General features: G+C 40.3%; 1 protein-coding gene across 9 annotated transcripts in view; it reads right to left on the reverse strand.

The window, feature by feature from the left end:
• The window catches only part of ubr5 (ubiquitin protein ligase E3 component n-recognin 5), a 33175-nt gene extending 14862 nt beyond the window's left edge, over positions 1-18313 (reverse strand). For 8 of the 9 annotated variants that reach the window (XM_059338985.1, XM_059338984.1, XM_059338983.1 and 5 more), the window contains exons 1-29: positions 18087-18313; positions 14768-14812; positions 14572-14653; positions 13273-13349; positions 11563-11682; positions 10652-10931; positions 10361-10520; positions 9899-10048; positions 8834-9045; positions 8485-8601; positions 8228-8338; positions 7925-8079; positions 7557-7674; positions 7164-7348; positions 6893-7002; positions 5953-6065; positions 5641-5787; positions 5419-5530; positions 5160-5314; positions 4875-5072; positions 4433-4643; positions 3335-3461; positions 3009-3160; positions 2404-2499; positions 1548-1671; positions 1315-1412; positions 838-974; positions 374-465; positions 89-235 (exon numbers count right to left, since the gene is read on the reverse strand). In XM_059338985.1, the coding sequence (XP_059194968.1) occupies positions 89-235; positions 374-465; positions 838-974; positions 1315-1412; positions 1548-1671; positions 2404-2499; positions 3009-3160; positions 3335-3461; positions 4433-4643; positions 4875-5072; positions 5160-5314; positions 5419-5530; positions 5641-5787; positions 5953-6065; positions 6893-7002; positions 7164-7348; positions 7557-7674; positions 7925-8079; positions 8228-8338; positions 8485-8601; positions 8834-9045; positions 9899-10048; positions 10361-10520; positions 10652-10931; positions 11563-11682; positions 13273-13349; positions 14572-14653; positions 14768-14812; positions 18087-18148 (3893 nt within the window). In that variant the 5' untranslated portion in view covers positions 18149-18313. The remainder of the gene's footprint in view (positions 1-88; positions 236-373; positions 466-837; positions 975-1314; positions 1413-1547; positions 1672-2403; positions 2500-3008; positions 3161-3334; positions 3462-4432; positions 4644-4874; positions 5073-5159; positions 5315-5418; positions 5531-5640; positions 5788-5952; positions 6066-6892; positions 7003-7163; positions 7349-7556; positions 7675-7924; positions 8080-8227; positions 8339-8484; positions 8602-8833; positions 9046-9898; positions 10049-10360; positions 10521-10651; positions 10932-11562; positions 11683-13272; positions 13350-14571; positions 14654-14767; positions 14813-18086) is intronic. The other variant, XM_059338979.1, reaches the window with a different exon arrangement.
• Between the last annotated feature and the right edge of the window lie 4280 nt (positions 18314-22593).

Raw genomic sequence — 22593 nt, forward strand, 5'->3', positions numbered from 1 at the left:
ATGTTATCTGGCAATTATAAGAAAAGACAGAATACTACTCTAGGTGAACTGGAGGTAAAGGCCAGTACAGAGAACACAGCGTTCTTACCTGCTGTTAGGTGTTGTGACCAGGTTGGTGGTTGTGAGCAACCTGTACAGGAGATCCAGGCGGGCAGCCTTCTGGCCGGCAATCAGCGTTTTACACTTACACTTCTCCCAACAGTCACAGTATGCAGTAGGAGAGGTCCTCTTCAGCCTTGGAAAGAACAGAAGCAAATTTATAATCATGCATACGGCCTGGTGTGGAATACAGATGATGGAAAAAATGGTAAAAAAGACTGAAACCTTGAAAGTGATTTAATAGGGCCAGGCCACACTCAAAACTAGGACTTACTTGCAGTCGTGTCCTTTGTGACACACCCTTGCACATTCAGTGCAGCAGCAGAGGGATTCGAGCAAACCACAGGTCCGACACTCGAAGATATCCTATAATGCAAAGTCATTGTGACAAAAAATATAATAATCTTCAGTTGAATGTTGGAACATTTCTATGAAAGAGCTTCACAAACACTGTCTACCACATTAGTTACTGGTGCAGTGGAAAATAGGAGCACTCCCTGAAGCTATGGAAGATGGCCTAGCAAGGAGTTGGCAGTGACTCAATAAACTCTTTATTGCTCTCTTTTTTTTAGGAGCTATCAGTTACATAACTGTCTTTTAAACATTAATATTATCAAAGAAAACTCACATCCTTAATAGATACTGATGAATGCTGCTTGAGAGTGGTCTTGCACTTTTCTTTTCTGATGAGTGCTTTTCCCTCTAAATGTTAGTGTAATGATATCATCTAGGGCTGACCTGGTTAATGTGCTCAGCTCCAGTCCAAGTGAAACTGCAGGTGTCGTTGCAGCAGAGAACATAGAGGGGCGAATCATCTGGGTTGGTCCCCGAGGGGCAAATCATTTCCATGAACACAGAATCTGCATCCTCCTTCTCTGCAATGCCCGGGTCACCCACAGTGTTAGGCATTTGAGGAATAAGAGGAAAATATGAAAACAGAGGAATGGCAGTTAGAACATGTAGTCGGCTGTTATAAGCAGGGTAGCTAAATAGGTCAGGATTCACATAACTTGTGGATAACTGCCAATGTTCCAGCTGTTAGCAACCCACTTACAATTACATCAGAATCACAAAAAGACTGTCATGCAAGCTTCACTGAGTATTTGTGCATAATACTAGGCAGGCATTTAAATACAGATTTAGAATCCCAATAGTCTCCCCTCAAATGACAAACTAGTTTACATCAGAAAGCAGGAAGATGACTTATTAACTTACCCTTGGCCATTTTCTGAGATGCCTCGAGGACAGTGATGGCTGCTGGGTAGGCTCTCCCACTGACTGCCAGCATGAATGGGGTCATTCCACGGGCATCCCTGTCAAACCACAGCAACAACAGAAACATGAAGGACAGATAGATAAAAGAAAGAAAGAATAGCATATACATCTGGACAATGAAAATGCATTCATTTTGTGTATTTTAAGCATTTTATAATCATGAAGAATCATACTTGGCAGAGAGTAGCTCCCGTAGATGTGGCCTCAGGACTACACTGTCACACATCAGCTTCAGGATAAGGTGGGCATTGGCCTTCCTGTCTTTAGATTCAACCACAGATGGCTCAGTGGATGGCCCTGCTCATGTGGACAGGACAATCCATTAGATGACAGACAACACATTTGAACAGGAAGTTTTAATACATGATTTACAGTATACAGCTGATTAGGGCTGTGAAGCGTTAGAATATTTCTTGTAAATGTTCATGGGAAGTTAATTTATATCTTTCTTAATTTATTTTAGGTAAAATAGACACATAAAAGCAATACTAGATATTTTGGCATGTTCTGCTTTTACATTTACCCATTTTATTGAATTGGGACCATGCATTTCTTTTACAAGTTCTTGTTGTTCATGCTATACTAATAATTTGCACACAGCCCACTTTTTCACTTTTTTCCAATTTTCAAATAACCTTGTTCATTAGTTACCTTGCATGCTTTCCAACTCATTTCACACTGCATGTATGACAAATTAATGGCCTTATTTGACAAATTAATGGATTTAGTCTGCTAACGATATAATACAAGGTTAGCTTGTATCTGCAAATTACTTGGTACATACAGCCTGAGCAGATGGACACTATAATTCCATGTATTCCCATTTGTTCCTCTCAATTTGCATAAATTCCCATTCATTTCTAAGAAAAGCTTCCACTTAGATGATTCCCAGAAGTTTGTATCCCTAAAGCTTATTGACTAATTTACACTTGTATTACAATGACCATGCATAATACAGTACAATCAGTTAATTAGTATGAAGTATGGAGTTCCTTCTAATTCCTCCTCTATGATGAAGGTGTCATGTACCTGGTATGGTGGAGGTGCTGGGTCCCTGGCTAGTCCCAGTGGAGGCAGTGGTGAGTGAACCAACAGCTGGTGCTAGAATGAAGTCAATGTCACCATCTGATGAGAAAATACAAAAACAGTTTTGTAGATTGCAGATCAGAATCAGAAGATTCAGTCACTGAAACAAATTAATGTTAGTTAAATTCAAAAGTGCAAACAACTGATGCAGTTGTGTAAGACCGCCCGAGGTTGCACTGGTGTGTGTGGGCTGTTACAAAGCACCAGTGAGAAGATGAAATACAAATTGAGGAATTCAGTTTTAAGGCTCAAATGCCAACACACAACATGGCAGTTTAAGCTCCTTTGAGTCAGAACTGTACATCTTCGGAAATCTTCCAAACCTTCTGGTTTGATGCTTACAAGGTGCATCTCAAATGAAGAAAAGGCTACATGGTACACATTACTTGGATTGCTGGAGGATGAAGTTTTTGGCTGGAATCATGCAGCGATACCTCCACTGTCTCATTTAAATTATTTTTTTCTGCAGCTATATTGTATGTCTGAAAAGGCTCTAAAGATCAGACAAAGATAAACTTAATTATACAATCTTGTACAGATGAACTAACCCGGGTCCATGGGTGGGGGGTCAGGGACCCAACTGGGTGGGGCAATGGGTGGTGACACAGGGTCCTGGTGGTCGCTGGATGACGGGCCAGACTCGTGACGGCCGAGCCCTGCTGCTCTGAGGGACCGTCGCATCATCTCCCTCAGACGAAGCCTGGTGAAAACACACAAAATCAAACAAGGTGCTGAAATTAAAGCCAACAGTATTGCTTATGCTGCTTTCATATGACATTGGATGCAAAAAGGTTCCTTTATAGGGAGCCTTGTGTACTCGAAATGACACCGCACATGTTCTGTGTCGTACAAAAACGAATAACTTGTTATTTACCCTCTGCTGCTGGAGGAGCCAGTCCTATTCCCAGAACTGTTGCTTGAAACCACAGAGATGGCATTGGCAATTGCCTCCACGGCAGATAGACGCTCTGCAAATGTGTTTCTCTCCGACCTTTCAGCTTCTGAAATGAAACAGCACAGTCACTTAGCATGGAGAAGTGTCTTGGGGAAATAGGCAATTAAACGGATACAGAGGCTGACTCCAAACTAGAACTGCATGTTGCGAAAAAAGTAATTTCCTTCCACCTTTTTTTAATCATTTTACATTTTGTAATAAAAGAAGAAGTCAGAGAAGACTGAGAGACATTAGAAAGAAACCCAAACTGGGTTGGGGCCTCTGTGTGGGCTGCAAAATATTTTCAAACTGAAGCTAGTGAGACGCTCGTCTAATGCGCTCAGTTTGTTGACAGATGAGCTAAATTGGAGGCTGTGGTGTGGCAAATAATGGAAAAGGCCATGAAGTTAAAAAGAAACTGCAACAAAAGCACTATTTCAACAAAAATGTATTGTGCGGTTTACATTAACCATGGTTGTCAATGAAGGTGACAACACATCACCCAAAGACACCCAGTGGAAAGCCAGTTTACTACTTCTGAAAAAAAGAAAGGCCTATCTTTGACTAACTTATTTAATAAATCCCTTTTATGGTTTTATGTTGACTTCTGGCACACCTTCACGATTTTAAAGAACGGTTTGTTTTTATAGTATGTATGTATTTGGGGGCACTCGCCTGTATAACAGGGGTGAGACACAGCTCATATGATATTATATTTTAACGGATGTAAAAATGTTGGCACAAGGTAGACCACTTGCTCTGGATGGCAGGCACCCGCCAACAGTCTTTGTGGCCAGCAGTATTTATTTCTTCTCCATTGTTGTAGTTGTTCAGCACTATGTGTGTTGGTTGATTTTTGTGGGATGAGCGGTTTAATTTTAATATTAGGGTTAGAGTATTAGTACTATGATACATTACCCAATATTATTTGGGATGTTTGTTTATGGGCCCTGGTCCTGGTCGTTCTAAATACAGTATAAACAGGTGGGACTCTAAGTAGAAAAGGTTGAGAACGCCTGCTCTGAAGCACCAGTTTACCTTCCTCCTCTTTGGTCTCCTTGTTACTAACAGGGAAGCAGACAGACACAGCAGCATGGAGGATGTTGCGGTTTCCATCACATCGATGATCCAGAAGTGCTCCCAGGGCCTGACTGCCCTGATCCAACAAAAAAGCCTGCTCAAGATTCACTAGGTACTGCCGACACGCCTCATAGTCACAACGCAGCACATGCTGCATCAGCGTCTGTTTCTGAAAGACACAAAGACGATGAGTGAGTACTGATTATGATCACTCATTTAGATGTTATTGATGTTTCACTGTGACTTTGGCAGCATTGCTTTTTGGTCTTCCAGACAGATTTATGGGTATAGAAACCACAACATTAAAACTAACTGAGAACTCAGATTTAAGGGCACAAAATATCACTATACAAATCTACTTGTTAATTTCTTACATTGTATTTATAAGATCATTTTTTACCTCGACAGCCATAATAATAATAGCAGCTTTCTTTTTAATTGTTGAGTTGGAGGGGAGATTGGCCAGAGAGTGCACCCCCATTCCCAGGCTGTTGATGGGTGGCAGATCCAACCAATCAGGATCGCGAATTCCACCCATGCAGTCTTTGGCCATGGGGTAGATTGTGCCATTTCCATCTCGAAGGATGATGGGAGATTCCTGGAATACAATTTTTTAAAACATTTAAGATTTGTATATAGTGGGGCAAATGTAAAAGAACATAACTTATTTGGGAGATTATCTTACCTGTCCTGCAGTAAAGATGGCCACATTGCGCTCACTCTGGCCCAGGAAGGCCAGGTTACTGGTGGGAAAGTTATTCTCCTGTTCGGCTTTGCCTGTGGCCAAGTCAAAGATGCAGTACCTTACCCAGTTACCGGTTTTCAGCACTGCGTGGACTCCTGGAAGAAGAGATATTTAAGGATTGGAAACAAACCTCGAGAAAAATTCTAAGTACAAAACAAAAATACTGATATAGTATGCTAATTTTATACAAAAGACTCACCTTTGGAGTCAACATTTACAGCCAGAATCTCCGCCTTTTCTGGGATACAGAGCTTTTTAGGTGTGCGCTGAAAACAATCGGGAACTTTAGGAGTCCCACCAGTTTTGACCACCTGTCAGGAAGAGATTCAAGAAGACAAAAAGCGAATATGAATGTCATGAAGAGAGACACTCACACCTACAGAGATGCATTAGTGTTTAGTTAGTTAATTAGTGTCCATACCTGCAGCTCATCTATTCGGAGGAGCCTACAGTCCTGCAACAGTGATGATGGATCTGAGTCAGTGGGAGCAGCAGTGCTTTGGTTGCTCATGCTGCTGGATGTCCCTGGAAACTTCACAGCAACATACGCGCCATCCACTTTCAGCACCTAGAACATAGTATGAAGGCAACAAGGTGTCAAATTGTGACAAACCTGGGACAAATGATTGATTGATTGAAGGATCTGAAAGTCAGCAAAGATAACTTATAATTCCAAGTAAAACATTTGCATATGCAGAGCTTCTGTGTATTGCCACATTTCAGATGCACCCACCTTTCCCACCGGGACATTTTTAACGTCCTCCACAAACACCACCTCCCTGAGAGGCCACTGCTCCTCATTCACCTTCTCTTCCTCTTTGGGAGCCGGGGTAGAACGCCTTCGCTCTGCAAGTAGGAGAGCATGGTAACTTTTAGCCCCTTGATCAAAGGACATTCAAATCATTTTTTATCATTGTATTGTAAATGCATTGTTCAGACAGCTTTTTAAGAGTAAAAGTCAAGCATATTCCAATGTACCTAAACCAATGGTTTACTGAACCATCTAAATCAGCAATCATTTATATTGACACTTTGCTTCTTTTACCAGCTGTTGATGTTGTTTAACTTTGACTGTATGCTTTGATCAACATTATTAATGTCTGCTAATTTCAGACAATAAACAAATAAGTTGAGACTGTATAATCTCAAATATTAAAACATTTTTGGTTTATATGAGTGACTGTGTAGATTAAGCACTTGTTTATGTTGAAATGCAAGACATTTTCAGGGAGTATAATTCAATTCAAGTACATTAACTTTGAAATTAACAATGGCTAAACATAAGCATATTCAAACTTTTCAAACTTGATACTCCTGATTGGGACAGTAAAATATACTCCTGACCAGGTGATAAAAACTAATGTGGAAAATGAATTATCAAAACTGATAGCTAGCTGTATGGTTTATGATGAGAGGACGTAAAAGGCAACCAAATAAACCACAGCATATACTGTTGGCTGGCCATATTCCTTCACAGGAAAACAGTCAGGGAAAAGAAATTGCTGATAAAAGCCTGCGCACCATCTGTTTCAAAGTCAAAGGACTAATGAGAGCACAGAGTGAGGAAGAAATTGGTTCTGTGCCTGGAAGATAGAGAGGAAAGGCAAGACTTGAGTGTTGTTCTGAGAGCTAGAGGTTAAGAGGGAGAGACAGCAAGAGAGAAGCTGACATACTGTAGGGCAGTGAGGCACTGCTAGCAATAGAAGAGGTATCACTGCAGGTAGATGCTGGGGAGGGAGGAGGACCCATCTCAGTCTTCACCAGCTCAGGCTTGCTTTCCGTCCTATGAATTAAGACCAAGAAAGTGAGTTTACTTATGTTGCATATTACATTCTATACCCACAGGGACTGAAGTATATGCCTTTTAATTGTGGTTAAATGTGTACTAAAATTAAATTATGGAAGATTTTTCACATGCAAATGGAAAATTAAAATGAAACTGACTTGATTTCCTGGGTCTTAGTGGTCTTCTCCATGTTCTTGAGGCTCTCTGGTGAGCGCAACTGGAACCTGCAACTGTCATTCATGTTCCAGACAGACTCCAACAGAACGCCCACTTTGGGAATCCCAGCACTGACAGAAAAGGCCACTGCACCGGCATGGTAGAGGGGGTTATTCCTCAAGCACACCTAAGGAAGGAACCAGTAAATTTATTTTAAACAAACTGCAGGGCTTATATTCAGCTCATACCAGGATTCCAAGTTATAAAACACATTTAAAACGGAAGGTCAGATTATAAAAGGAACTTGGTCTACCTCTGTCATATATGATAATAACGCTCAATAATGCTCAAACAAACAACATTTTAAACAATAAAATTGCAAAGTTCTCTCTTGCCTGTGTTCCCACGGTGATGTTTGGTATCGAGGAGATGCCAGCGCTGGACTTTGGCTTTTTGTTCTTGGCTCTGGCCTTTTCAAGCATCTTCTTCCGTTGACTAAAAGGCACAACACCCCTGCAGACAGATGCAAACAGAGAAGTGTCAGAACTTCACTGACCTTTCCTGACCTATACCATTCTCACATTGAATTAACATAGAAATCAATCTGGAATCATTGTTTAATGTCACGGTTTAATAAACACAACATTCTTTGTCCATCAATAACACTTTTGTAAACGGTTTTGCATAGACACTTTAAGAGGCAATGTTACTTTTTAAAACATTATTTTTATTCAGTGTAGTTTCATGAAAAAAAAATTCTTACCACCAGTAGAGGCTATTCTCCAGCTGTGCACACGTGTAGAGAGCACAGCAGTGCAGTGACACCATACGTTCCCCCTGCAGCTCAGGGAAGGCCTGAGCACTGTGCTCCAGCTTAGAGGCAACTGTGCTCAGTGTGTCGTCCACCCAGGTTGCCACCTATACCAAACACACACAAACTTGAGTTAATGAGGATGTCTGATGAGTAAATATAGAGACATTTCTTTAGCTATCACGTGGTCAAGTTCTGTTAGCATAAACAAAGTAGAGAACACACGTTCTTATGTCAGGAGGAGCAATCATCTACCTTGTTGGTCTCTGTAGCTACGGTGGCTCTGATGCTATTGGCAGACAATAAGGTGATCTTCTCATTGGCCAGGCCCAGGAAGGATACACGTGGGTGATGAACAGAGGGATTCTGATGGAACAAATGACAGACACATTAGTGATATTACTTCAACATGTAATTAAACTATCAGTATTATCTAGCCATTAAGCATGCAACAATACCAGATAGCTGCATATTGTATTTTGCTAAAAATATGCATAGGTTGAATTCTCCACCTGTGCATTCCTGTAGGGTTCAGGTTCACTCCACTTCCATTGATACAGCTCTCCTTTGGAGCTGACAGCCACCAGCTCTGAGAACATGGCTCCAATGCTCACAAACTTCACACCATCCTGGAGGAAAAGAAATTAGACATCTCAGCTTATGTCAGGTAAAACAAGACTTAACTTGATTCTCCTATGAATCGATTTACTACTAGTGGACACCAATCAAGTTGTAGAGACACCTCAAGATGATCAAAGGAAATAGAACAGACTGAAACGCCGCTTGCAGTGTCATAGTGCAGGTTTGTATTTCTTTCTTATAATAAACTTAAATCATGAGCTCCTTTTGTGCTCCTCCTACCTTGTCAGGCCACCACTGGAGCTCCTCTCCCAAGGAGACAGGGCTCTGGACCGGGATGCTCTTCTTGTCCAAGCTGGGCTCGCCCTCACGGCTGGTGGAGCCTCGCTCTGTGTCGAACGAGGCCCCATCCAGCCACCGGCGCTCGCGTAACCTCAATACAGACTCACGCTCACGCAACAGCTCTGAGTCGCGCTCTAAGGGAAGAAGGAGAACTGGTATGCAATAAGGTCACACCAGTGGGATAGAAGTAAGCCACTCTCTGGGAAAGACCCGTCAACATAGTTTTAAGAATAGAGAGAGAAAGAGATTCTTTAGAATCACTGGAATGTAAATCAAAATTGCAGTACTGAAGATTGAGTGGGTCTAAATTATACTGGTGGGTGAGTCAGTTTGCACGCTCATATGTTAAAATGCGAGGTAGAAGGGGAAGTGGATAGGCAGAAAGAAAGAAAGCATGCATATGGGCTAAAAGTGGGCTAGGTAGGTTTTTAGAATAGACTGCCTTAAAGGGTCCCTGTTAAGACAGGTGGGCCTAGCGGGCCTTTCTCAGAGAGCTCACAGTATGTACTACAGCCATGCAGCATACAACACCAAACATTTATAGCCTGTGACACCAAACACCCATATTACAAATCAAGCTGAACAGACTGAAGAGAAAATTCTCTGAACAAACAAGCTAAAACCATTTAATTTCAAAGTCATTTGTGTCAAACCTATACCAGATTAAGTATACATTTAGCAGAGGAAAATATTTTCTCATCTTATAATTGTTTCTTCTTTACAATTTCCCCACAGTTGTCAACAGTTGAAAACTGTTTAACCTGTTAGATCATTTTTGTCTTATTCAAATCTTAAGCTAAAGGCAATAGGTTTATTCTTACAATTTTTTCTCAAGACAATAATGACAACATTGCCTTGCTTTTCCAGCTTCTGTGCTGTATAACTTGTCTTTAATAAGCTATTAAAACTCCATCCCCACAACAAAAGCCATCACCACTGTTGCCACCAAAGCCTTTCTTCCACCCTGCCTTTCCTTTACTAGTCAGAAGTGAGTTGTTGAGTTACCTCTGGAGGATCCCAGGCGAGACAGTGAGGAGCGTCTAAAAGAGGGGTAGCCAAAGTAGCTGATGTCCTCAGAGAACATAGCATCGGCATCAATAATCACACTGGGATGAGCCGAGTGAATGTCAGCATCCAACAGGGACATCAGGTCCTCTGCACAGGACAGGCAGAAAAGAATACAATGTTTAAGAAAAAAAAAAAACATGTTTTCTATATATATGACAAATAATCAAATAATAGTCTAAACCATTACAATGACCATAATGAATTCATTCGAATACTGCATTGCTCTTCCCCACAAGCTGATTTGTATTATACTATGTTGAACTGCAGCTAAGCCTGAACTCCAATCTTCAACAGTGATGTCGTGAATAGAAATCATCTCTTGTTGAAAAAAACAATAACATCACTTGTTATTGTGTTGTCCTGTCTGCTTCCATGTTTTGTTTCTTTTTTTGGACAAACCTCCAGGGAGGTAGGACTCGCTGGCTGTGTCGTCTCCATCATCTCCATCTTCATCATCCCGGCTCAGTAGGTTGTTGACGGCGAGGTTGACATCCAGGTTGGTCCTCTGGAGTTCCCTAATTATCACACTCCTGGACTTCCCCTGAAGCACTACCTGGGCCTGGGGAAGTAGAGAACACATTTATTTTTACCCTCTTGTGACTGCAGATTAGCAAGGAAATGTGCAGTGTGAACTGTACAACTCGCTGTTTTGGAAAAAAAAAAACTGTATTCATGCTGAGAAGTTTGTACCTGAGTAATAAGCTCTTCAGGGATGACTGAAGCTGGTATGACTGGCTGAGGCTGGCTACCTAGCAGGCCTGATCCACGATCCCTCCCTGTACGGATCACCCTGGTCTGGCGACGGGAGTCGCGAGCTGCTGTTGATGACCTGCCAGACGTACCTCCACTTCCGCCTCCACCTCCGCCCCCTCCTCCTCCACTGCTGCCACCTCCAGCTCCACCTCCCCCTGCTCCTCCTCCACTTCCACCTCCTCCACTGCCTCCATTCACGCCAGAGCTCCAGCGACTCCTGTTACATACAGTGCAAGGCCATGGTCAGACACAACTGCCAAAGACATCATCTGACTAACAGAGCAGACTCAAAAGCACGCACACATCTAGGTACTGAGGGATAAAGCCTTTGTGACAGCGAAGATAGGACAGTCCAGACTAAGAAAGTTTTGCAGTGTTTACAGGAAGGAAGAGATTAACTGGTGGCAATTTCTCTAATGTACTCAGGTAAAGTAATAGAAAAAGGCTTTCATATAGTATAATGGCAGTATTTTGTACAGATTTTGGATATCATTTTATTTCAGTTCATCTTTAAACTGCAAGGGTGAAAGCTTAAAGGTTATTACACAACTTCAATATCTAGATCCACAACAACTATATTTTGAGGAGGAACTCAGTCCTCCAGTGGTCAACAAAAGCACTAAGCATCTGGACATTTAGCACAGTCGATGAACATAGCCATGCTTTTCCACGCCTGCCATTTGGTGGACAGTTATATCCATTACAGTTTATAGCACCCTAAAGTTCTCTCTTCTGAATGAAGAACCCTGTGGGGAATATACCCCTAACCCGCTGCAGCATCAGTGCTGTGCTCTAAACACAGAGCTTTCACCAGACCATTTGTCTTTGTCATCCCTGCCAGAACTTACCCAAGGGTGTTGCCTGCCAGTCTGCCAAGTGTGTCAGAGCCAGACAGGAACCAGGGCGGATCACTAGTCCTGCCTGGCCTGGAGCTCCTTCCTGTCCCTGAACCACTGCTCAACTTTGAACTGGAAACAAAAGATGGGAGATCAGTTACAAACCTACAGAAGTCCCACACAGGACCAAAATACTTTCTTTTATTACCTGGGTTAACAGAAACTAAATGTACCCAAGTTTTATTAAAATATACCCCTTGGTTCAGGATTCATTTTCTTTTAATATTATACTGTAAAAACAGGAGGGGGTATTTGGAGACTAGCAAGGCAACACCCTTGGGAATCAGAATTGGCTGCAACTCGTTCCTCGTTCAAGACTTTCCTTTTTTAAAAGTTCTTGGGGTTCTGGGGCTGCAACTGCTTTCTCCTATTTCAAGATTTCTTATAATAGAATGCTTTCTGAGTTCAACCAAAAGTAGTTAACTTCAATATTCTTAAGTGATGTGTTCTAAATAGGTTTGGTATAAATTGAATAAATAGTGTTTTGCTGTGGCAAGGGAACTAAATGATGAAAATTTTGCCAATGTTTTATAGAACAGTGATATTACTGTCCAACAAAATAATATAAATCACATTTAGTACAATATGGTAATGAAGGGCAATTGATTACAGGAAAAGGGATTCAAATTATTCAGATGCAATACAGAGAAAGAGCAAATTCAGACAGTCAACAAGCAACAAGCCAACACAACCTTTGCTACTTTTGTTACAATTCAAAATCACAGAGGACATAAGACCTTATTCGGTAAGCCGACAAACTTGCCAAAATAACCTGACACTCTTTTCCATAGGCTTCCCAGCAGCCCACAGTGGCGCTGACTAAAAAAGCCATTACAGTGTGAAACCATCTCATCTTCTTTTGCAAGTCTGCGGCAGGGAACAAAACATGTGTTCTGCAGAAAAGTTTGGAGCAGGGAGCTCCTCAGCCTTTTACAGCCTGATTCACATGTAGAGTTAGCAGCTAGAGGGGCCTTGGAAGCCCTGAAATCACTGTTGGATGTTGTTCTGCTGGCAGGATATCGACAACTATCAATGAGACATTCACCAAAAATACATACTCATAGCCAACACAAAAGAGAACAGCTAGTAAAAAGGGCTTTTTTTATTAAATAGCACACACTTGCACAGACATAAAGGCAACTAGCTTTAAGAGTTACACAGTTAAACAGTTTTGGTACTGTCTTGCTGTGGTTGTTTGGTGTGAAGTTTTTAATAAAAGCAGAAGTATATTTATATTTGAAAATCAAATATGTTCCTGCTACTTTGGGAGAGAACACTTTGAAAAGCAGTGCCTAGTAAGAATCACTTAATAGACGTCATAAACACAAACAAGCACCACAACACCAAAGCATCCCCTAGTCCAACTTTCTTAGATTGGACATGTGATGCATTCATATATACAATATATTTCACTCCTGATAGACAGAAATCTTTGTAGCATAAAACCAGAGAATTATTCTGCAAGTGAAACCATGTCCAACCGCTTCTTACTCTGCCAAAAGGGGCAAGAGCCGAATTCAAATCACAGCAACCACCATCAGTAAGCCTGAGCATCTTCAGTGTGTCTTTTACTAGACATCTCCACAAGCAATCTGTTTTCAAACTCAGTGCCAAAGCTAAAACAGTTTCCAGGACAGATCCCATCATAAAGAAGATTCTCACCCATCGCTGCCATCCGGTTTGCTGAGCTCCAGGCGATCGGGCTGGACAGCAAAGCTGATTCTGCACACGCGCCCATCCTAAAAGAGATGCATTAATGATTTTTAGTGTAACACATTTGGAAAATGAAAAATCTTAAGGTACAAAAAAATCATATTGTAATTTTAAGTGCAATTTATCAAATTGGGAATTGAAAACTATATCAGGCAAAACACAAAATAACATAACAAAGCCAAACACTCAACAATATTCTGTGTTTACATTTGTCTATAGTCTATATGGTCTAGATGCAAATTATTGTGCATATCAGTTCATTTATTTAAGAGGTGCTGTATACTGGAAGATATAATTATGTTGTGTTAGAAACCAAGCCCTATGCCATTGAATAAGACATTAAGATTAACATACTGTGTGTGATGTTTGTCATAACTGCAACTGCAAAGAATGAAGGCGCTGCATTTGACTTCACACTCATCCTGAACACACTTCCACCTGCATGCCCCAGTTTGCTGACATTTCTGTCAAAGCCTGAATAAACAAACTGAGGTCAATTACTCTATGCCTCTTCAGTGTGTCTATAGTGCTGTTCAAACTGGATTATCCTAATTGGGGTTTGCCTTGGATCCAGACAAATCTGCAAGGTCATGTTTTATTTGCTCTGGCAGATATGCCTGCCCCCCTTTTGGACAGAGTTCTAGCAACCTGAGAACTGAAGGGCCAATCACAACCATTTATCTAAATTGGATCGCGTTTGAGAGCATGAAGAGAAGCTCAGTTGAGGTATTCTCAAAAAACACCAGGCTTTGAATGAACTAGACAGTATATTTTCACCAAAAGTAGTTTAATTTACTTCACTTCAAGCTTTTCTTGAGCAGAAAGATATATTTGTCAAAAGCCTAATACGTTTGTTCACACACCATCATGACACACTATCACAGCTCATCTCTGCAGGCTGTAGTCTGTTTTCATTTTCCCATCGCTCAGCGCTAGGTCACGTTTCTTCGCCTTAAATGGCTGTAGGTCTATCCAATTGCATACAGAGGCATTTTGGTCTACGCCCATTGAAAATGGAAATCAAAAACAAACTGAGATGGTCCAGGCTCTTTTGCGATTTGGTCAGGGGATGTCAGGCTAAACTAGAGGAAAATTATCTAGAGTTGTGTAGCAGGTCATCTGATAACAGTAACCGAGATTGAATTGAAATCTTCATGTTATTGGTGGACAATATATAAATATAAAACATACACTCTAAAGCCCTAAGTGTTTCATTAATGCAAATTATGTAACGTCTTGAAGCATTACCTCAAGGAGAAATCCAGCATGGTTTGGACCAACAACACACTGTTTTAGGGTAGCCTGCTCCAGCAGACTAAGGTGTGGATGACTGCAGTGGAAAAGGAAAAAAAATTAACAAAAAGATGATAAAAAAGATTCTGTTTAAAGCGATTGATCAAATTAAACAAAGCAACATACAGTTACAATGTTGGCAAAAACTTACCTGTTATAGCTGTATTTGTTGAGTTTCTCTGAGACTTCTCGGAGCCTGTCAAGAAGGTAAAGACTATATTAATGCAAGTAAGACCCGGTGTCCCTTAGGAGGAATTTACATCGTTGAGTCTAAGTGGTTAGATCTTGCCTATCACTTCATGTATTTTTTCTTTGCTCATTAATGCCCCCCTATTTTGGCTCTTTGCAGCCATTTAAAAAAATAGCAAAAACTAAATTATTGACCAAAATACACAATCGCTTGGCTGTTGCAGACCAAACGGACTGAAATAATGCAGAGGAGATTGACAGGCGGAAATACAGAACATGTCAGTTTCTTCACCTGCTTGCTTTTTGTGGCTGAAAATAGAACTTTCTGCCTTAATTCTATTTTCCCCCATTGTAGCAATCCATAGACAGAACATAAACAACAGACGTGAAGGGACAGTTAACAAAAAAAAGAACTAGAGACAGAGCTGCAAAGCGAACAGGTGTTTCCTTGCTTCCCCCTGCTGATTTTGATGGAGAATCGTTCATAAATTCAAAATATATTTAGCGCTCTGCTCGCGCTATTCAACCAGACATTCAGCACCCCTTAATGGAATGATCCTTTGTTTCTGAATCACATTTTCCCACCTAGTCGACTATTCAGGGTCAAAAAACAATTACTGCAGTTTAAAAGGTACAGTTGGATTTGCCTGTTGTGATTTGAAACATTCAAACTTGCTCCCTTCTCCCTGGATCAACAACATCAGCCAACGAGTTTAGCGATCTTCAGTCCAGCTAGCTAATAGACATAGCATTTGTGTCCAGACAGGAAAATTTAGTGGCGCTTCCCAAGCTTCCAAAGGCACCGATTACAGTGTCAACCAGGTCATGACCAGAAATGTCCTGAACAGAAGTCCTACAGGAATCTTACTCATTCTGCCTTTAATGTGTGCAATTCAGAAATGCAACACTGGAGTCGAAGGTGCAGGAGTAAAAATGTATCCTCATCTGAGGGGATAACCTGAATTGTCTGAAGCATCTGAGGGAAAACTCGTCTCTTTCTGCCTTAAAGAGTGCCCAGGTCAGGCCCTCAGTCATTTGGACACAAAGGTACTTGAAGTTGTCCACCAGTTGTCTCAACATATAGTTCTGCAAAGTGTTTCTTCCAAATGTGGTCAATGCACACAGATATAGAGGTAGGGCACCTGTTGTGATACATTACCTATAACAAATTAAAAAGAAAGGATGTCAACAATTGCCAGCTGGCATTTAAGGATGGAAGGCAAGAAGAAAATAACTCATCCTCAGTGCTAAATGTAAATGCAGTGCAGTCCTGGCTTATGTATACAATGTAAACACATTTTACATGTTAATACCATATATAAACCTCAAATTACTATTGTAAATCCTGCTCACGAATGTTTGCACAAAACATAGACAAGCTATGAAAAATGTTGTCCACGTAGGCATACAACTCAAGCAGAATATCAATGTAAATGTGCCGTGCTTGTTCAATTTCCATTGTCCATTTATTTCCCCTGCTTGATGAAACATCCCCTTACACTGACAAACATAAAACAGTCTACAACTTCTAGACATTATACGAGATACAAATGATAAAGGTACAAAATCTCTTCACAATACAGAAGCACATTACAAGCCAATGGAGCAGTCCAAACACTACAGGAAGGTCAGAGAAAATTACTCACACAGCATTTAGGTCAGTCATTCACTAACATACCCATCAAAAAATGGTACCACTCTAGCACAGACAAAGTATAATAAAACATATTAACCATCTCACGACAGGGGAGTCACATTTGACATTCCACTGTGCTAAACTAATGGGTCTACAGAAGACCTCCGTTAGGTCAAGCAAATCACTGGTATTTGGGTGAGGTACTCTGACCGGATGTTCATGCCAGGCAAGAGCATCAAATGAGCCAAGCTGGACCAAGCCTTTTTTACTTCAGATAGAGGCGCTTATCTGCTTTGACAACTGCAAGTTCCTTCATGGGGAAGAGAGAGGAGGGGGCCTCCCAGCAACACATGGTGACTGCAGCATGCAATGGCATGCATGCCTGGGGATGAAACAGCCATGACCTCTTTAAGGGACCAATGGTCCATACCACCAAGATGTCTGAGTGGCTTTCTCAATAGGCAGCATAACCAGCAGAATAACTAAGCTGTCTTGCCAGTCAGACCAAAGCTGGTCCCCAGAGTCAGATAGCCCAGCCAACAAAAAGTGTTTAAGTACTCAGAGCCTATATCAAGTTTTTAATCTCAAGGTCATTCTAAAAAAAAAAAAAACCCAACCTCTTTGTCTTTAAGTAGAACAGCTCATTAATCAGTTCAATCTCAATGGATGATATAAATAGTTTATCATAAATCACATGTTCTGCCATAATACAGGTGGCACACTATTTCATGGACCAACTGCTAATGTCTAATGATGTCTTCAGTTTCGAAATATCCTAAAACAAGCCTAATTAAGCGCAGTGTGATGCCTGTCAGCAGCATGTAACTTCTAATAATGTGTTCAATTGAATAAAGTGTCCGACAATGCTCTATGTATTTGGTAACAGTAGATGATGACGCGAACATTGAATAATACAGCGCCGATCATACACACTTTATAAGCCTTGGCTTGTCCCCTCACTAAAGTAGATAACAAGATTAATGTGAATGCAGTACTGCTTACTGCAAATGAGACCCTAATCCGACGATGTTAGCATGTAAATTGTATCATTAGGCTTTCAAAAATACCCTGACACAAAAGACACTGGAACACAAATATTTGGCTTTGTCAAGAGCGTGGTAGCGAATTAGCTGGCTAGCATTAGCAGCTAGCTATCAGTTAGCTGACGTTAGCTACTTCATTGATCATGATTACCAACGAGACGCCCACAAAACAAACACTGACACATGTCAAAAGATTGTTTCTATGATTTAAAAACGAAAACTCGTATCTTTTCAACAGCGTTGCGTTTTACGACCCTTATTTCCCTCTCTTTTCCCCATCCCCCAACCCGCATTGTCTATCTCAACTTTGACTGTGAGCCAATCCTACCAGAGAATCAAGGAAACAGCCAGTTAGCGGGCTAGCACTAGCTAGCACTAGCTAGCACTGGACCCACTGTTTAGGTAGTAGCAGGCTAACGAGGATTGTTCAAGATGCCGGGCCTTGTTTCAACCCTGGGGGGTCATTTAAATAATTTAAACCCAACTTAACACGCATGACAATGTCAACGTCGTTCGTAAATACAATCTCGAATACTATATACCATACCCCGCACATAAATATTGATTTAAATTCTTATTTTCCACGGGCCGCAACAAAATACCTGTCATTGAGCTGATCCTCAGTCCCGGGCAACGGGTGAACCACGAAGTGTATAGATGTCATGGGGTCAATCCAAAATCACACAGAGACGTGTGAAAGATGTGGAAAATGTTTTTCTTTCGATTACTGTATATATATGGATTCATAGGAATCGTTTAATGGCGAAAAACCTCGAGTTTAGATCCCAGCCTCCTCACCCACATGCCGCCATCTTAACTCTACCAAGCTTCTTGTCTGTGTGTTGATTAGTGCACATGCAACCACTCCGCTGGTTGGAGCCCGAGCACAAACAGGAAATGTGTTAAATAAGACGGGATTGGCCCCAAGAAGAAAGGCAACACTACTCGAAGCATAAATACTACACTTTCACACGCTAATGTCTTTGTCCTCACACAGTTCAGCCAATGTATCTGACTTTATTTTTAAATTGTAAAATACCTGCAGTCATTTTCAGGTCCATTACTGTATCTGGCTTAATAACAAAACAAAGAAAGGGTTAAGTGTTGCTATGGTAGCCTATTCTACAAGCGAAAGCAATACAGAAAGCTAACACAATGGGATATCAAATACTGGATTGATCCTTTAGGGTTCTCAGGACTAAAGAAAAACGAGACAAAAACGCGCTTTTTTGCAGTAGCATTATGTTATTGTGTTATATTATAGTGTTTTACCATCATGGAGGAACCATCAGGTTCTCTATATGACATAATCAGTGATGTAATACATATCACTATATTACTACAGATCTAAATTCTGTAATTATTAAATAACTACTTTTAATCCATTTTAGAATTTAAAATAAAAAAAAAGTGATGAAGAGCATGATGATGGCTTTTGCTCAAAGAAGTATACAGTAAACACCTTTCTGATCAACCAAGGCCTAATATGATGTCACTAATTCTTAAGAGAATAAAGTGGTTATACTTGGCATACTGTCAGTATTACTCAGGGAATGGGAAAATTCATGTGGGACCTTCAATTTAATGTTGCTATTCTTGCACTGAAATCACATTTAAAACTGAACCAACTCTATAAAAGGGAGAGAACCGTAAGACTCTTCACCCTGAGCACCATTCCTTTTAAAACTTTGTTCGTGTTTAATAATCCCACATTGTTGAAGCTCTATAATGTCCAGGGAAAGCTGTGTTGCAAGCATGTTCCCCTAGTTCAGAAAAAGGAAAATAGACTCAAGGTTAATCTTGTTTAAAACTGATAAAAGAAAAGTGTTCTTTGATCAGTGCTTGATTCTTGCCGTGTGCCCTTGATGTATGATAGAGAGAGGAGGGTTTGGATAAAATCATTGCAAGGTTACAAGGTTTGTTTATTGTCTTTTTACGCCACAGGGTTGCACAACAAAATGTGAGAAAGCTACACATGAAAGAAAAACAAAACCTTTAGGATGTAGTACAGAGTACTGCAGGGATCAAACAATGATATGTGATTTCTCAAATAAACTGTATTGTTGTATTTCTCTGTGTGTTGTATTTTATGTATTTAATACATTAAACAAGTCTTTTCTTTAGTACAATAGACCTTAACAGAAATATCCTCACCTTGGTCAGCAAATTAAAAAGCAGAAAGGGAAGTGAACATTTGAACGTTAGTCATAATCAAAAGGACATAGCTAATCTTCTGTTGTTTTTTAATCTACAGCCTAATTCAACAAAAGCTTTTGTCTTTTTACACCAGCAGATGGCAGGGTTTACCTTTCACAATGAGATCCCAATCTTCCACAGAAGGCCACACAAAAGCAGAGAGTATTTCCGACATTGATTCTCGGATAAACACATGCATATGGACAGACTGTATATACAATATGTAGGTAGCTCTAACCCCTACAACTGTTTACGATGGCCATTTGTGGACAAATATTTCTGAGTTGAAATAAGATAAAGAAATGCCCTCGACAACTGGAACTGAAACTGAGAGGTTTCTTGCCCAAGGAGATGTCAGGATAATATGAAATGAAGCATGACACAGAGAACATTTTGACTGCCCCAAGTCAGGTTCCTTGTTAATCTGTCATGTACAGTTTCCATGTAGCCAAAGCAAAGTGAAATGTACCTATTCTAAACAAAATGACTCATCTATGAACTATTGTTTTATCCAAGCTGGCCTTTTATTCACCTCTAACTGAATAGATGTTTAGCAAAGAATCAGCTGTACATCTAGAATTGAACAGATCTCATATCAGCTGTAGGCATTAATAGATTTTTAGTAAACTATATTTTTGTTTTTGTTTTTTTACTTACAAAATTATTCAGTGTTGTATCCATTGTCAGTATAATGAACAACTGCCTTAGGATCTCTAATGATATCCAGGGTTAAATTAATGGATAGTACTCCAGATATCATTATTTGGTATTAAACAGAATTGATTTTTATATTTTATTTGATGATTTGATCCTAGTTCCTGCTGCAAATGCCACACATACACTCATGTAAGCAGCAGGGACAAAAGTTTTACAAAGTTTTGTTGTCTGTGTTTACTGAGTTCAACACACAGGTCAATGAAACCGGTTCCACTGCCCTGCAAAAAAACATCTAACCTTTTTTTAAAAGAGAAGTCAAACAAAACGGCAGAAATCTCCAGGGTTATTTTTAGCTTGCCGTGCACTGCGTTATCAAATGACCTCTGGTGTTGGTAAATATGGGTACAAACAGTCAGAGCCAAGACACAGCTATATCATCAAAGGAAGTGCAATGGGTTTGTAGCTTTAGAAAATGGGGTCATCATGGATAAAACATTACATCTATTCTGCTTAATAAGGTGATTGGGGAAGTGTTATAAAATTGATTTCAGTGTGTTGGCCCGACAAAGAGCAGAAGAGAGCCAAAGCTTAACCATCGCCACAGATTACAGAATTTATTGAACAATCTTTCAGTCATAGATCAGTGGACCAGCACCAGCTCCTGTCAGTCACGCCACAACCAGAAGTATAAGTTATTCCCAGTGAGGTAACACGATCACTGGCTTGTGAGTGAGGCTTTTAAATAACTCCTCTTAGTGCTGGCTGTGGCATAACTTTACAGGTCCATGGCAGGACTGACCATGAGGGGGTAACTCTGCCTGTGAACACGGTTAGCCCAGGCCTTTGGCACAAACCCTGTGCTCCAGTCACAGATGCTGCATGGCTTAAAGGGCATTATCCTGGCCTGCATGGGCATGAGGAATAAAGTTAAGTAATGAGCTGTTCCTGGCTGCTGTCTTCCAGAGGCCTTTACTTTTGGAGTGAGACAAAAGTCTGTTTCTGTAATAGCAAAAGGGAACAGAGAGTCCTTGTTTGCCTAGTCTCACTTGCTATTCAACACTGCTTGAAAATTGGCTGATATTGTACAGGAAGCCATGATGTCTGGGGCAATGCTGCCACTAGATTCTAACAAATCCATTTGTCCATTGCACAATGCAATGAGGATGTTGTAAAGTTCTGCTCAAAAGAGCGTGGCTAACTAGTTAACTCCGGCCAAGAATCTGGGTCTCCATTGCATCATGCTTATAAAACTAGGGCAACCTGATTGGCCAAAGACCAGTACCAGACATAGGAGGACCCATGAAAAAATGTGATCTTCCATGCCGTGACTGCCAACACTGCAATGTTAAGTGCTTGATAATCCAATTTATGCAAATGAAAGACTAAACCATGTTAGACCACAACCATTATCTCAGAGGTCATTTCATAATTTTGTTTTGCATAGCAAAATATAGTTATGCAATATGCAATTTAAAGCAGCACACAGCAATATTTTTAGAATGACAATATATTAACCCATAAGAACCTATGGTGACACCCATGTAACAAACACTTTAAATCTTCTAGAATCTCCCACATTCAGCTTTGTGCTTCACATTAACTCATTAAATCCCTAAGCGACACATACTCAACACCCTGGTGTGGTGACAGTCAAGACAAGAAGTGACTTCTCCAAAAATGAGAAATGTGAAAAAGTAGCTAATTTCAAAAAGCTTTTTTTTTTTATGAGGCTAAGTTAAAACCCATCTAACAATTCTAATCCGTTAATAGGGTGTCCTGTATTGCATTTAACTTGTTCTGACCATATTTCCTGAACAAATTAAAGTCACAATTTTGATATAGCCTGTGTTATGATGATGCAAACAAAAAGGCAAATGGGTTATTTGTTTTTAAAAAATCTAAAAAATATTTTTTTGTTAAACAGCAGTATTAATGTCACAATTTTGATATGTGTTGTGGAGATGCAAAGAAAGGGGCAAATTTGTGTCTCTGTAAGTAGAAAATGTGTCTTAAAATAAGAAATATCATAAACATAAATACCATAAACGCCCAATGTCACATCACAGATCTTCGACATTTAGGAGTAGATTTTTTTTTTAAAACATCATAAATGTGTTCTATGTGATCCACTTGGTCTGTGGTATATCCCCCATAATTTTCAGTTTGGGTTCTTATGGGTTAAAGAACTTTATGTAGTGTGAAAGGCATTGCTAGCAGTGATGAAGCCAAAAGGAGTAATCAACCCATTCTGAAGTT

Source organism: Centropristis striata, chromosome 8 (assembly GCF_030273125.1).
Source record: "Centropristis striata isolate RG_2023a ecotype Rhode Island chromosome 8, C.striata_1.0, whole genome shotgun sequence".
NCBI lineage: Eukaryota > Metazoa > Chordata > Actinopteri > Perciformes > Serranidae > Centropristis > Centropristis striata.